Source organism: Rhamphochromis sp. 'chilingali' (genome assembly GCF_963969265.1).
Source record: "Rhamphochromis sp. 'chilingali' genome assembly, chromosome: 5".
Taxonomy (NCBI): Eukaryota; Metazoa; Chordata; class Actinopteri; order Cichliformes; family Cichlidae; genus Rhamphochromis; species Rhamphochromis sp. 'chilingali'.
In genome coordinates this window covers 8171749-8188316 of record NC_137932.1, presented here as the reverse complement: position 1 = coordinate 8188316, position 16568 = coordinate 8171749, and the positions used below count along the sequence as shown (strand labels likewise).

Sequence of the window (16568 nt, the reverse complement as noted above, 5' to 3'; positions counted from 1 at the left end):
AGACCAACTAGTGAGCCCTTGGCACATAGAGGTTGCTGGAGCTGGCAGTTTCAAGATAAGGTATATGGTGGAGTTATGCTTGCTAGCACATATATAGCAAGCATATATGCCTGTAGTTTGCATGGAAGATCTTGACAGTAGCAGCTAGAAAGCAAAGCAATTGCATGGAGATTTTCAGTGCAGCATTGAATACCTCTGTGCAACCAATTTCATCTTGTAACTGCCAGCAACCGTTCATACACAGGTTGTTTAATGGGTTGCCAACTGGTCTCTAGGCCTGTGTGACTGTGGCCTAAGACACATTGTTGTTGCTGTGCTTTAATATATCAGCCATTAGCTAAACAGTGAATGAGGCAAATACAGAGAATCTGGGTTGACTATATGGACCTTATAAATTCGTGTGAGTGGGGAGCCGAGGATGATGAATTAACAAAAAGATGCGTTTGTGTGTGTGTTTTAGTGCCTTAAGCCCCATGGCTAGTGCACTAATCCTACCAGTGCTTCCCTCAGCTTTTCTCATGGACCACGGAAAGAGCAGGATGAGCTTACAATGCGGGAGCCACAGGAAACACTCACTCATAATCTAACAGAAGTATTGGTGTGGAACCTCTCCTGGCTGACAATATTGCATCGAAAAGTGATTTTGTTCTGCAGTTCTGAGATTAGACAGTTTGTCTGCACGGATAGCAGAAGAAGGGCGGTTTATAAAACTTGAATTCAGGATTTCTGAGCACTGATACATCTATTTGAAATGTATTGCCAGCAGTGTGCGAGTGTGTGTATGCGTTTGTGTGTGCAGAGAAAAAGTGAACCGATGGTGAGATACATAGATAGGGGGACGAGCGAGGCTGCACTGGTGCGTGGGAGGCGGGTTATTACAATAATGAGGATGGATGTGTTTATCATGAGTTGTGTATCCTATTCCAATTCTTTCCTCCTGATCTTCCTCCATCCTTCTTTCCTTCCCTGGCTCACTTGAGTACCTCCGCATCCTACATCTGGCAGGCTGGGGCCTCATCTCGACGCTCCTGCCTCACTCGCCTCTCGAGGACGGCTTGTGGGTATGTGTTACCCTTTTCTGCCTGCAGCACTCACAGCCATCCCCTCCACCTTTGAGGCCAAGGCCAGTTGCTGGTTTGGTGGGCTAATGGGGTGTGGAATTTGGGCAAGAGAAAAAAGAGCCACTCCACGTTTCAGCGCATTCTCTGACAGGGCCCCTGGCAATGCCCCTCCATCTCCCTTACTTCTCCATTCTCACACTCTCATGTTTTTTTCCTGTTGTTTTTAGCCTCCCTTGTCTAAGAGGCCGAGGCGAGAGAAATCCAATTTTCAGGGCACCTTCTTTCACGCATCCCTGTGCACATCTATCCATCTGTCCATCCACTTCTGAGTCCCAGAGCAGCAGATTTCCTCCACAGGTCATTGCATCCTTGGAGGATTAGGACATTTGAGTGACAATAACAGACCTAGAAATAGCTCTTGCAAATTGTGGAAGTTGTTAAAAGGTGCCAGACTTCTATTCTAACCATATTAAAACTTTCTGCTGTGGAGGAGGGGAAGAAAGTGAAGAAGAACAAGCAAAATTAGTGAAAAAGTTCCAAAATGCATCGTATGAATGGTTGTTTCTGACAAATGTATCAAACTTTCAGATTTGCTTTCATTTCACAAGATCAAAAGAGTCCATCCGCCAAGCATCTAAATCAGAAATACTCTGAGTCTGCCTTGGATGCGCTTCACACATTTAATGATGGCCTGGTTGTTTTGAAAAGGGCTGTTGAACTAAATTGAATGGGGCATGGTGGGTCCGGCTGACTGCTCTGCAGAAAAAGGAAGACTCTTAAAGGAGAGGGAAAATCTGATACGCAGCGTCACCATCAATTCATCATCATCAATTAAATCAGGGAATCTGACTGAAGAGAGTGACATTTAATCAAAGTGATCATAGGGTCAACAGATCAATACTGTGCAAATCCTCCTTGCAAACACCCTGTCACTCACATTCTCTCTCACGCACACGCCCTCAGATTGATTTTCTCTTTCTTGGTCTCTTTTTCACAAACTTTGTACCAGTCTTTCACATTTACTCTGTTTTCACCTCTATACTCTGTCCCAGTCAGTCAGTTAAGTCAGCTTTACTATGGGGCGCCGTTTGTAAACTGAAACATGCCGAAATTAACAGCAACATTTTTCCACATTTAGCTCTAAATCTTACAAAAACATGTTTTTTCGAGTCATTTTTTACAACATTTAGTATAATATTTGTAACTTTTCATATATAAAACAGGATTTTAAATGTTAAATCTAAATGCTAAATGTTAAATGTAAATATTATATTTAAATGTAAATGTTAAATGTTAAATGTAAATATTATATTTAAATGTAAATGTTAAATGTTAAATGTAAATATTATATATAAATCTAAATGTTAAATGTTAAATCTAAATGTTATATATAAATCTAAATGTTAAATGTTAAATCTAAATGTTATATATAAATCTAAATGTTAAATGTTAAATCTAAATATTATATATAAATCTAAATGTTAAATGTTAAATCTAAATGTTAAATGTTAAATCTAAATGTTAAATGTTAAATCTAAATGTTATATATAAATCTAAATGTTAAATGTTAAATCTAAATGTTATATATAAATCTAAATGTTAAATGTTAAATCTAAATATTATATATAAATCTAAATGTTAAATGTTAAATCTAAATGTTAAATGTTAAATCTAAATGTTAAATGTTAAATCTAAATATTATATATAAATCTAAATGTTAATGTTAAATCTAAATGTTATATATAAATCTAAATGTTAAATGTTAAATCTAAATGTTATATATAAATCTAAATGTTAAATGTTAAATCTAAATGTTACGGGAAACTAAATATTTAGCTAATATGCAAATTTATTGTACGGGTCAACGGAAATACCAAAATAAAAGCTTCAAGAAAACCTCCCGCGCTAAAGTGTGCCGGTCGCGGTCAGGTTCTGTGTTTGCGTTCCTCTTACGGTCACTTTTGACTGCCATGAGCTGCTTCGACTATTCCCTACCAGCATGTCCAGCGATTTAGCTGAAAACATTGGAAGAGCCGTTTTGTCGGCCATCCAACGATTCAGCGGTAATGCACCCTCGACCTCACAAACGCCGCAGCACTTGGTAAGTTTATTGTATAGCATTTTGGACGGGTTGATAGCAGTGTTAGCAAAACTAGCAAAGCTAAATTACTTAGCTAGTCCTCAATTATTTCATTTGGTAGGCAGCAGACAGAGATCGAACATCATACAACTCTATTTATTTATTTGGTAGGTAGGTAACAGTCGTTCTTGATGTAAATGTTTCCTTAGGAATCCAGCAATGCACCTGGACCAAGTAGACCTGCCGTCTCCACTGGGATACCATACTGCTCGGTAGGCCTTCTTACACATATCATTTAATTCATTTATCATGAAATTTCCCCTTGTGGGACTAATAAAGGTATGTTATCTTATCTTAGCTGACTGGTTTTGATATACAGTCAGGTTCATAAGTAGTTGGATACAGACACATTTTCTAATGTTGCTTCTGTACATTACCAGAATGAATTAAAAATGAAACTACTCCAATGCAGTTGAAGTGCAGACTTTAAGTTTTAATTCAGTGGGTTGGACTAAATGAATGCATAAAAATGTGAGAGGGAAAAATTAATTTGTAAACACAATCCTATCATTTCAGAGGCTCTAAAGTAATTAGACAAATTAAATAACTGAAAATAAAATGATAATTTCTATTACTTTATTCAAAACCCTTTGTTGGCAATGACAGCCTGAAGTCTTGAAGTCATGGACACCACCAGATGCTGGCATTCCTCCTTACTAAGGCTCTGCCAGGCCTTTACTGCATTGGCTTTCAGTTGCTGTTTGTTTGTGGGCCTTTCTGTCCTAAATTTAGTCTTCAACAACTGAAATGTATGCTCAATTGGGTTAAAATCCAGTGACTGACTTGGCCATTCAAGAATATTCTATTTCTTTACTTTATTAAAGTCATGGGGTGCTTGGACTGTATGTTTTGGGTCATCTTCCATCTTTATTATTAAATGCTGTCCAATCAATGTGACTACTTTTAGCTGGACTTAAGCAGACAAGTATGTCTCTGAACACATTCAGCTGCTTCAGTCCCGTGTCACATATTCAGTAAACACTACCAGTGCCACTGGCAGCCATGCACGCCCAAACCATCACACTGCCTCTGCCATGTTTTACAGATGATGTGGTATGCTTTGGATCATGAGTCGTTCCACCCTTCTCCATACTTTTTTCTTGCCATCATTCTGGTAGAGGTTGATCTTGGTTTTATCTGTCCAAAGAATGTTTTTCCAAAATTTAGCTGGCTTTTACTAGATGTTTTTTTTTTTTTTTTTTTTTTTTTTTTGTTAAGTCCATTCTAGCCTTTCTATTCTTGAGGCTTATGAGTGGCTTGCACCTTGCAGTGAACCCTCTGTATTAGGGCTGTTCGATATGACAATATGAAAACATCTATCATTTCATATTATACGCTATCATTTGTTCTGTGGTGTCGCAAAATAAATTTTACGTCAATATTTTTCATCGTTTTGATGGTCACTGTAGTGGCTGTATTAATTTCTTAATTTTCTTTTTTCTGTTATGTTCTCTTTGACCGCATGTTGTCTGTTCACAGTAAAATTTTCAAAATGCAAACACTACGTCTCAAATCAATTCCTGGCCTTTTATCTGCTTAATTGGTAATGACATCATCATTTTAATATGGATACCCTAAATTAAAGCTTAGTCTGCACATCATGTCCATGATATAATTTTGATTGGAATATGTTTCAGTAAACGGGCAACAAAATAAAACTTGTTAGGGTCCAAATACACACTGACCTAATTGCAGGCCTTTGCTACTCTAATTGAGTGCTCAAAGCACTTTATACAACAGATCTCATTTACCCATTCACATGCACAGATTAATACAAGCACTTTTTCTGTCCAACGTTCGCACACAGTCATAGTCGGATAAACTCATTGGGAGCTCTAGATTAGAGCACCTGGGAACTGAATCACCAACTTGACCAACAATCACCAAATGCTAATCTACAAGATACAAAAGGTTCAGTTTTCTGTGTAATGGGTAGACAATAGTAAGATGGTCTGAGTCTACAGTTTGTTTGTTTGTTTTTAATGAACAGATAACAGAAACCTTACGGATGTATTGTAATGCATAGGTGTCTATCTGTATCTGTGTTTGAATTCATTTCAGGTTCCTCTTCCATCAGTTCCTCAAGCTCATGCTACGCGCTCACATTTTGTGAGAAAAAACAAGACCTGCAAACACTATACAAAAGATGTTGTGTGCTTGCCCTTGTCTTCAACATCAACGTTTCTCATACCGAGAGGAGATTCACGAGCAAAACTAGCACAAGATGGCCTTATTGGGAAGATCTCCTTTACATCTGACTGGTCTGAAGCACAACTTAGAGAAGAAATAGCAGCAATCTTCAGAAGAACATTTGCACTGTCAACTGGCCAGACATTCCCTTTTGAGTATTTGAGTACAATTAGAGGATGTAAACGACTAATGAAACCAAATGTTTCTAGCAGTTTTCTTTGGGGTGGCCAAGAAGTTGGCTCGATTTGTTCCACCACCTGCCTCTATATAATGGCAGGGATACAAAAACCTGCACAGGTAAACATTTTATATTGCAGTGCAGAAATATTTATTGTCTAAAAAGTGAGTCTGTTCCCTTAACATAATTTTATTAATTGTATTAATTAATATTGCAATTTCAGCAGGTGTAAACAGTTTTTAGTGCAGCCATGTGCCTCTGTGTTACCAGTGATTTGGTGCAACTGTATTTGATTTTATGTAGAACATGCTTTCTTTTCCCTCAGGAGGAACCAGAAGAGCTGTCTGATAGTGACTTTGAAAGTCCAGTCTGCCGGAGAAGACGAGGTATGTGATGTGAATGAAAACCTAGTGAGGTTCTAAGGTCGATGACCAGTTAGATTTTGTTACTGCAGTGCATAATAATTCCTGGGGGGTTTGTTTGATGAGAGCATCGTTAATTTGTCCGATTGGGGCGATCGTGGCTCAAGAGTTGGGAGTTTGCCTTGTAATCGGAAGGTTGCCGGTTCGAGCCCCGGCTCGGACAGTCTCGGTCGTTGTGTCCTTGGGCAAGACACTTCACCTACCGCCTACTGGTGTTGGCCAGAAGGGCCGATGGCGCGATATGGCAGCCTCGCCTCTGTCAGTCTGCCCCAGGGCAGCTGTGGCTACAACTGTAGCTTGCCTTCACCAGTGTGTGAATGGGTGGATGACTGGGTGTGTAAAGCGCTTTGGGGTCCTTAGGGGGGACTAGTAAAAGTGCTATACAAATACAGGCCATTTACCATTTTAATGTTTACGAATTATCACAGGTGATTACAGCCAAGGAGGAATATGTGCCCAACTTTCACTTAAACTAATATAAGGATATATAAAGGCTGTTAACATTATGAAGCAAGTCATGCTGACCTTCTTTCCTTTGTTCAGTGCATCATGCGTTGTCTACAACACCAGGTGAAAGTGAGGCCAAGCATCAGGAAACAGAGAGCTGCATTCAAGAGAGTGAAAATGAGGGACAGGCAGAGGGACAGCAGATGTTTCCATATAATGTGGCAGAATTTGTGTAAGCTGTTGTCTAGGGGTTAAAGAAATCCTTCATTTTAGATGTTGTTTAGGATATTGTTTTGATGCAAGTTTCAAATTTGCATGTTTGGGGTTTTTTTTGCTGAATGACTGCAACTTTAGGATTTACATTTAATTTTTTTTTTTTTTTTTTTTAATGATGTAGTGTGAGAAATTCTTCAAGGCTGACATGTTTTATGATTTCTAATATCTCTTATCTACTTAGCCCTATTTTTCTGGAGGAAGATGAAGCTCTTGAAGAGGCAATTCAGCGTAGCCTCCTAGAAGAGTCTGATAGACAGAGTGAAGTTCATATTTCAAGGTAAGATTTGAAAGTAACCTTTGATAATTGAATATTTTATTTGCATCTTTACTTGCATCATTTTTTTGCAGTTACACAATTACAAAGGTAATTGCTCATTTCTGACTAATTTAATATGGACTATCACAACATAATTATATGTTGTAACTCTGTGCACTTGAGTCAAATGTACAGCAAATTTCCATTTTTCCCCAAGATCTGTTTGTCATTGTCCCTTTTTTATATAGGTCTTTTAAGAAGCTCAGCAAAGAAGAAATTGAAGGTCTTCTTAGAGCTCATAGTGAGAAAGTCATTACACCAGGAACAAGACAACTCCATATCAGTCGAGCCAATGTGTGGTCGACTGCTTTGCGTCAGTTCAAGAGACCCAAGTTTGCAGAAAGCTGTGAGATGCTTTATGTCACATTTGCAAGCGATGAACATGATACAGAGGAAGATGCTGCTGACCTTGGGGGGCCAAGGCGGGAGTTTTTCCGTTTACTGGTGAAGGCCATCTTTCAGGACAGTGGTGCTTTTGAAGGTAATAGGATTTCACAGTCAAACTAACTAACTTACTTACTTACTCAAGGCCTAAAGGCTTGTTGACGACACTCATTTTTATAATGTTACAAACGCAACAACCACCTGATCTGAACATTATTTGACAGAACATTAACAAGTTAATAAATGACTACAGATAATAAATCTGTTATGTTCTGTGTGTCTGAAACAGTAAAAAAAAAAAAAGTAATACATTTTTGTCTGTCAATCTCAAGATATCAGTTTGGGGTCTGTACAGAATATACTTTTTTGTGTGTTATTTTTCAGCTACACCAAATGGATGCACACTGAAATTTAACATCCTACACTTGCAAAATGGAGTATATCGAACCATTGGCAGGATGTTGTCCACGATAATAGTGCAAGGTGGAGAAGCACCTGCCTTTCTCTCTCCACATGTAGTAGACTACATTGTGTCAGGAGACATTCTTCAAGTACACCTAACACCGGATGATATAGGTGACCCTGAGTTAAGAGAGAATCTGAAAAAGGTGAATTGCAATATTATAACAAGAATATTGTAATATTTCCTATATTCACAAGTCTTCTGGTCTTCTTTTATAATATATAATAAATACACTTTTGGTTATTAGAGGCAATTCCATGTATTATATTTTCAATTTGTTTCCTTTTTGTTAAAAAAAAAAATATTGGTGAAATACAGCCAAATAAACCAAAACAAAAACGTTTCGAGTCCAATTAAAATGAACCATCTGCAGTATTTGTGTACACTGGTAAAAAACAAACATTTAAAGTGTTTTTCTTAAATATTTAGGTTGTAAATGCAACAACTCAACATGATTTGGAGGAAGCAGTCAGCTGCTGCGACTCATGGCGATATCAAGTTGAAGGTCTTCCACTCACAGTCACCATGGCCAATAAAGATCTGTTTGTGAAAAATGCAGCTCTATACCTTGCAGTTCTGCAACGGCAAAGCTGTTTCGATCAACTGATGGCTTGTCCTACTATGGAGTGAGATTTATATTTTTTCTGTATCAATTGGTCATTTTATAATCATTTAGAGTGAGCTACTTTTTATATTTAAAACTGGAATTTAACCATTATTTAAACTTTTCTGTCTAGATTTTATCACTCCTGAGAGAGAACCCCAGTTTGCGTGTTCTGCTTGACCTATCGGGGGAGGACAAAGATCTGACAGCCAGTTTAATTGCTGGGGTTCTCAGGCCAAGCTATTCTGTCCTTGGGAGCAACAGAAGAGTTAGAGAGGAGCTGATGGTGGTCAAATTTCGGGAATTTCTCCAGTGTGTCGAAAGTAAGCAGAAATTCACATAATGTAGTCTGGCCATGAAACAATTCGGGACACTAAAGTAAAACTTTGTCTTTTTATGTCACATGCGCGCACACAAAACAGGAATAAAGATGTATGATAGCTTACAACTGACAAGCAAGGCAAAGACAGAACCTCTGTATTTTTTATAAAAACATTAGCCATCATTTAGTTGTTAGCTCAAGCTTTAACTATTTTAGTGTCCCCAGGTTAACGGTGGTTTTTCTTTGTTTTTAGATGAAGAGCTGAGAGACTCACTTGGAGAAAGGACTCTTACCAAGGATGAAGAGGCATTTGTGAAGGCTTTGAGGCCTGGTCACATCTTGGCTTTTGCCACCGGGAGCAGCAAGGTTCCAGCCATAGGTTTTCAACCAGCTCCTAAAATAACATTCATTCACGATGAAAGCAAACATCTCCCGATTGCACACACATGTGCAAATGAGCTTCAGCTTTTTGTGAATGAAACAACAATGGCTGATGATGATGCTTTTCATTACTGCTTCTTAGTAGCACTCATGAATGGAGCTTTATTTAGCACCATCTAAACATGTTCCAAAAAAAGTGAAATTAAAATGGTGGGTTTGTTAACTCTAATCCTGTTCATTAATTGTAGTTTCAAGTAACTTTGCTTCATACAAGATAGTTGAAATAAATTCTGACTGCATTTAATGTTGAAATGTAATAATTTTCAAAGCTTCAATAGATTTATAAAAATGCTAACTCTGTATTTTCAACGACAAATCAATAAAGTCACTGGTGTAATACAATTTTATTAAGCTTTTCTTTTTTAAACAAGGACACTTCAAAACAGTTTATGCACAGAGTATACTAAACATGCTTTGTAGAACAAGCCAGGATTACTTAGACATCTAACAGCAACATTTATTAAGACTATTGCAACTTTACAATGATTAAAACAATACTGTAGATAATCTTGTGAATTGATTTAAAGACTGACTGTTCAGTGTTGATAATTTTCACTGTTATACTGTATTACAGTGTGAATTTGATCTTTACTTCAATCTGAATAACTGGTTTTACCCATAAACTAAAAGTGGTTGTAGCCTTCTGAATAGCCTATGAGTCACTGTCAGTCATTAACTCTGTCCTTATGTGGCAGGAGGCATCACTGCTAGAGGGGAGGGGCTTCTGCAGTAGTACAAAAACTGCATTTGCTGTACAGCATTTAAGAATATTAAGTGTCATCACTCTTTAGAACATCGCTGGTATCCTGTGGTTGAGGTCACACATTTACAAGTTTGTTAAAAATATACTGCTGTGTTCGTTGAAACAATGTTTTACCATTATTGTTGTCTTCTTCAAAAGGGTGAATGCTTGTATATAGCTCTTGTAAATCACTGTCATTTAATGGGACAAACCTACTTTCAGAGTTTGACAAGGAGGGTATGGAGACCTCTGCTGTAGAAAGTTCTGGGTTGTGACGATGAGACACATGAGTTCCGCAGGCAAAAAGCTGGATGGGAGTTCTATTACCTTCAGTGGAAACAGAGTGATTGTTATATCCAGCTTTGAATTCCTTCAAAGTGCGGTTGATTCGTGGTAGAAACACATAATGAAGGCAAAATAGGTCTGTTGCATTTTCTAAGTCTAGGATACCAAGTGATTCCAATTCATAAAATATAGGTGCATAAATGCGGCTACAGTTGTTGTTTAAGTCTCGGTTGAAATGCTCAATCCTCTGGTTGTGCACAGAACTTCCCATTAAGACAGAGCTTTCACCCCTGCTTGCTCGCATGTCCTCCCAAATCTGAGCATTCTCTCCTCCGTGATCAGTCCTGATATGCAGGGGTCTGCCAAATTGTCCAACAGCTGCAGTAAAGAGGGCTTTCACAGTCTCAGCTCGATTATTGCTGGAGCACCGAAGAAACATCAACATCCTGCTGTATCCATCTATTGCACCATGAACAACAAACTTCCAACGAATCAGTTTGTGATTTCCATCTATGTGCCATATGAAATTTGGATGAGGCACAGAATATACTCGCCGAGCAACTGCAGTTCTTCTCCTGGATAGAACACCAGCCGAGTCCACCCTCCGCAGTGACTTTCTTACGCGCCATCTTTGAACCACTATGTTTTTGGAACGCAGATGACCCATCAGCATCACTTCTCCAACATTTGGATGTTCAGTTTTTATCTGGGACACTATCTGATCTAACTCATGGTCACTGATTACATTGAATTTTGACTCTGAGATATTATAGTCTTGCAGTAACTTATACAGAGTGGGCCTGGAGATGGAAAGGATAGATGCAGCTTCAGTAAAAGATGTTTTCAGGGAAAGAACATTTTCCAATTCCTCTTTGGAAATCTGAAGCCTTCCTTGGTAACCATCCTAGAACACGGCACAGAAAATCTCAATGAGCACAATTCTATAACAAAAGATGGGTAATTTGAGGCAATTGTACTGTGACAGATTAGCTAGAGTAATATTTTATCAATAGTTTTAAAATATGAAAGTGAGCAATCAAAAGACACTTCAGAGCAAAAACAGTAATAAAATATGACGTAAAACTTGTGAATGTTGTTGGTGGTGATGTGACACTGCTAGTGATGGACCCCTAAGAAGATGAAATGTATGTAGAATCAGAATCATTACTTTGACAGGATTTAATTTAAGGTGACATATTACACCAAAGAAAAAACAGAAATTAGTCAGCTAAATGATATGTGTAAGAAGGCCTACCGAGCAGTATGGTATCCCAGTGGAGACGGCAGGTCTACTTGGTCCAGGTGCATTGCTGGATTCCTAAGGAAACATTTACATCAAGAACGACTGTTACCTACCTACCAAATAAATAAATAGAGTTGTATGATGTTCGATCTCTGTCTGCTGCCTACCAAATGAAATAATTGAGGACTAGCTAAGTAATTTAGCTTTGCTAGTTTTGCTAACACTGCTATCAACCCGTCCAAAATGCTATACAATAAACTTACCAAGTGCTGCGGCGTTTGTGAGGTCGAGGGTGCATTACCGCTGAATCGTTGGATGGCCGACAAAACGGCTCTTCCAATGTTTTCAGCTAAATCGCTGGACATGCTGGTAGGGAATAGTCGAAGCAGCTCATGGCAGTCAAAAGTGACCGTAAGAGGAGCGCAAACACAGAACCTGACCGCGACCGGCACACTTTAGCGCGGGAGGTTTTCTTGAAGCTTTTATTTTGGTATTTCCGTTGACCCGTACAATAAATTTGCATATTAGCTAAATATTTAGTTTCCCGTAACATTTAGATTTAACATTTAACATTTAGATTTATATATAATATTTAGATTTAACATTTAACATTTAGATTTATATATAACATTTAGATTTAACATTTAGATTTATATATAATATTTACATTTAACATTTACATTTACATTTAAATATAATATTTACATTTAACATTTAACATTTACATTTAAATATAATATTTACATTTAACATTTAGCATTTAGATTTAACATTTAACATTTAGATTTAACATTTAGCATTTAGATTTAACATTTAAAATCCTGTTTTAAATATGAAAAGTTACAAATATTTTACTAAATGTTGTAAAAAATGACTCGAAAAAACATGTTTTTGTAAGATTTAGAGCTAAATGTGGAAAAATGTTGCTGTTAATTTCGGCATGTTTCAGTTTACAAACGGCGCCCCATACTTTACTGGTTCAAATATTTGCTCAATGGCACACAAATAACAGAAGGAATGGTTCCTAATTGGCAAAGCGGTTGTTAGAAATGCTACACTGTCGCTGTCAGAAGTGATCTGACTAATGGCACCAAATAAAGTTTGTATTAAAATTGTCCTCAACTCTCTCGACATGATTGAGCGAGTTATTGGACTGAGTGCACATGTGTGTTTTTCATATGTTATTTTCCCAGAGATGGCTTCATTTCCTGAAATGAGCGCTATCAAGCCAAAGCAGACGCTGAAGCACTAATCAGTACCTCTGTGATTGGCTTTGGGTAATCGTTAAAGAAAATTGCTGTGCTTTTTTTTTTTTTTTTTTTTTTGATTGAGTCAAGAACTGAAACACCCTTGAATCCACTGCTTGAGATATTAGTGCAAGCGGTTTGTGTCCAAAAAGCATCCAGATTACTACAGTTTTAGCTTCTTTGCAGTCCTTGAATTATACTTCTGAAACAAGTGGATAATCTTCCAATGAGACGAGACGATGCTAATGTCAAAACACTTGCTTTGAGTTTACTTATGACTGACGTAAAGTGGCAATTTCTTGCAAAAAAGAAAATGAGTAGACATACAGTAGTTACGTGTGATGACTCAAGAATGGCTTTAATTATATCTAAACGGTTTATTATTGTAAAAACTAACCTAAAGTTGAAATAACTTTCACTGGGAAATCTGCAGATTTAAATGTGCAATTCTTCTCTAAAAGTGAGCAGCAATGCTGAAGACAGTGTGTGTAATTTAATCAAAATTCTAATTTAGCACTTAAGTACTTAGTACCTACTCAAAGCGACTCACCATGACTCAACTCGGCTCGACTTGGTTTTCCCTTACAATTGAGTACCACCTTATGTGCAATGTTGTTGTTATAGCAACGTGTCCGAGTGTCCTGTGGCATAATTAATATGCAGCACGAACGCTACAACAAAGGTGGACGTTGAGGCAACAGTACACCATCAGACTTGGGGGACCATAGCATTGTTTTTTGTAGCATTTCCCTCGTTGCCAGGTTTGAAAAATGGGGTCTTTGAGTTTTGTGAACGAGATGCTCTCATGACTCATCGAGTGACGCCACTGACCAGCCAAACCACAGCCTCAATTCGTGTTCAAGCCATCTGCCATTACCTACCAGAAATGCTGTCAAACCTAAAATGTGGATGTGGTGCCAGCTAGTGAATCTTAGTTTAACATGTGGTGGCTAGAAGGTTGTGGAGTGGTTAACTCTGTAACCTCACAACAAGAAGGTACTTGGGTTAAACCTTCTCTGTTTGGGATTTGAATGTTCCCCCAGTGCCTTTGTAGGTTTCCACCTAAAGACATAAATGTTAGCTGAATTGATGATTCTCATTGGCTCTGTCAGGTCAGTGGAGTGCTTGAAGCATGTACATATAGGTAAACTCTGACTTGCGGTCAGTATGACTAGAATCTCCAAAAGTTGAATCTGTTCATCTGGTCGTAGCGTTTTTGTGGGAGAAACATTTCGTCACTCATCCAAGTGACTTCTTCAGTCAACTTTTGGAGATTTACTTTCCTGGATGATTGAGAATGCATCAAGACATATGACTAGAATGTGAGTTCACTAACATCACTCATGCAAAGTAATAATAAAGGCTGATGGGACATCAGTCAGACTTCGAAACCTAACATGCGTTATAAACACAGTGGAAGATTTTCTCAGGTTAATCATTTAAAATGATTGTGGCTACCAAAATACTTAATCATGTTTGTAACATATTACCTTCTCGTTTATCCTCCAGAACAGGGATTTCAAACTTATTTTACACAGGGAGCCTCATACAGCCCATTTTGATCTGAAATGGGCTGGAGCAGTGAAACTTCCCTCTGTGTCAGTGTAAATACACTAAACTACACATTTAATCCTGATATATCTAAACATAAGAAAAAGAAGAGCAAATTCAACAGAATGTCTTGTTTTATGTACATGATAAAGACGTTGTCCTGTAATTATAAAACAGAAAGTTCTATTTTTTTCAGAAATTTCTATGTTGGGTAGTGAAAAAAAATTTGAACATTTCTGTCATTTAATTGTTTAAACATTACTTAAGTACTTTGGTGTAGTATGAATACCTGTGGGGGAGATCTTTATCAGTAGGAAAGCTTCGGTTACTGTTAAAAGTCCAAAATGTATGCCATCCTTCACATTTTTCAAACTCCATCCAGTGGGCTGGATTGAAGTCTTTGCCAGTCCGATTCTGGCCTCTGGGCCTTATGTTTGAGACCCCTGTCTAAAACTTTATATGGGGTTTAGCAAAGTCACAAGTATGCACTCTCTAGGTAACATGAACGAGAAGCCAAGATTTTTCTAATTTAGTGTTGAGCTTGTTGTGTAAAGTCCTTTGAGTGGTCATTAAGATATATAATATATAAATAAATGCCAGCCCATACCATATTTACATCCACTTTCTATGCAGTAAACTGATGTTTCACAGAAAAAGTTAAATATCTGAAAGTATATTACTTAGGTGTAAGTCTGCATCGAACAGGTGCCATCTTTCAGAGAGTTTAGCTGTCATGGCATGATGTACCATGTAATCATCCCTTTGAACTCTTCATTATAGTTATTGTGCTATTTAAGTGCCACAGCTGACAGAAAAGGTTGCCCTCCCTCAGGTCTGTGCCAGCTGATGTGGAATAAATCAGCTCTGAGTCTACAGTTCACATGGAAATATAGGTGCATGCATGGGAACAATTGCTACTAATCACCCGTCAAACATAACGAAAGTTTGTTAAAAGATCTTCACTCTCTACTCCAGAACTTGTTGATGAGGATGAAGAAAAAGCTCGCCAACCTGATGAAACAATACGATGGGTATCTAACACAAAATAAAAATAAAAACGGAAGATAATACAAATACTGCAGGTTTCACTGTCACCTCGACAGAGGCCGGTAACAATCACTTTAAATAACAGTTATGAAATCATTACTGTTATCTCTGTGGGAGAGTGAAAATGAAGCATGACTGTAAGAGTAAGAGAGAGAAAGAAAATGAAGATTTTATTCCAGAGTGAGTGAAGGCTCATGGAAAATTGTTTCTGAGCCGCTCTAATAGAATGAAGAATGGAGAAATATTGATCATACTGGTTGCTGAAAAATCTCTCCTTACTCTGCCATCCTCACGCTCTCCTCTTCTCCACTCTGCCTTTCTCTCAATTTTATCCTTATCTTTATCCTTGCATGTGTTTGTGTGTGCAGATATTTCTATCACCAACTGATAGCAGTAACTGGGTACTGCACAGAGAGGACGATTTCATTTCAGTGTAGATCAGCTGAAGCCAGACTCTGGTGGGGAAAAAAATTTCTTAAGGCTTCTGGTCGATCGAGCAGTATTTTGAAAGGAAAATTGATTTATAAATTTTTAACCAGACTGTGATGGAAAAACATTATGTATCAGATTTTGGAGGGTGAAGACGACCAAGGATGCACCCCATCATTACCCACGTGTGTGTGTGTGTTTGTGTGTGTGTGTGTGATGGGTAATAGAGAGTAATAGCCTGGCCTGTGGAGAACTGCCCTAGCTGTCGCAGGATGATGACAGATAAAGCTTCGTGTCCCCTGATGATGATGATGATGGCATTAATGCATTCACAGTCCGTTTCCCCTCACTCTGAGATCATCACTCTGATCTCCGCATGAAGGAATGAAGGAGAAGGAGTGCTGATGTGGGCTGTGTATGTGTGTGTGTGCGTGTGTGTGTGTGTGGGTGTATGTGTGTCAGCAGCAATGGTGAGGGTGTAGAAGGAGAGAGGGGGAGGTCAATAACAGTCAAACATTATAATATTAATTCCAGCCTCTAGTCACAGTTTCTCCATCTTCAACTTTCCATCCATCTCTCCTCAGATTGCAGAGCTTAGCCCACCTTCCTGCCTCTCACTCACTTTTTCCTCAGTAGGAAGGGATTAGTGGTCATTAGCTGGGGACTCTGATATAATGAGGCTCATCTGCTCCCACATGAAGGACAGTTTAATAGAGAGTGAAAGCCGCTTCCACTGCCTAGGGGTGAGCACATTAACCCCCGACTCACATTCAGCCTTAT

At 38.2% G+C, this 16568-nt stretch overlaps 2 protein-coding genes across 4 annotated transcripts; one reads left to right on the top strand and one right to left on the bottom strand.

Annotated features, from left to right (window-relative positions):
• The first annotated feature begins 3013 nt into the window (after positions 1-3013).
• Positions 3014-9546, top strand: LOC308396533 (G2/M phase-specific E3 ubiquitin-protein ligase-like). Of its 3 annotated transcripts, XM_080881911.1 has the most exons (10): positions 3014-3162; positions 3351-3413; positions 5263-5688; positions 5895-5955; positions 6896-6991; positions 7219-7511; positions 7799-8022; positions 8307-8503; positions 8615-8804; positions 9057-9542. In XM_080881911.1, the coding sequence occupies exons 1-5, from the start codon at positions 3061-3063 to the stop codon at positions 6952-6954; spliced, it is 711 nt and encodes a 236-aa protein (XP_080738037.1). In that variant the 5' UTR covers positions 3014-3060; the 3' UTR covers positions 6955-6991; positions 7219-7511; positions 7799-8022; positions 8307-8503; positions 8615-8804; positions 9057-9542. The 3 variants fall into 3 exon arrangements, with proteins under 3 accessions (XP_080738037.1, XP_080738038.1, XP_080738036.1); XM_080881912.1 differs by lacking the exon at positions 7799-8022; XM_080881910.1 differs by lacking the exons at positions 3014-3162; positions 3351-3413; positions 5263-5688; positions 5895-5955 and adding an exon at positions 6020-6670 and having other exon boundaries at positions 9057-9546.
• A 27-nt stretch (positions 9547-9573) lies between these two features.
• Positions 9574-12051, bottom strand: LOC308396532 (uncharacterized protein). The gene is made up of 3 exons (XM_080881909.1): positions 11778-12051; positions 11527-11589; positions 9574-11175 (listed from the first exon to the last, which is right to left on the bottom strand). Exons 1-3 carry the CDS (start codon positions 11877-11879, stop codon positions 10063-10065), a joined length of 1278 nt encoding a protein of 425 aa, XP_080738035.1. The 5' UTR covers positions 11880-12051; the 3' UTR covers positions 9574-10062.
• Between the last annotated feature and the right edge of the window lie 4517 nt (positions 12052-16568).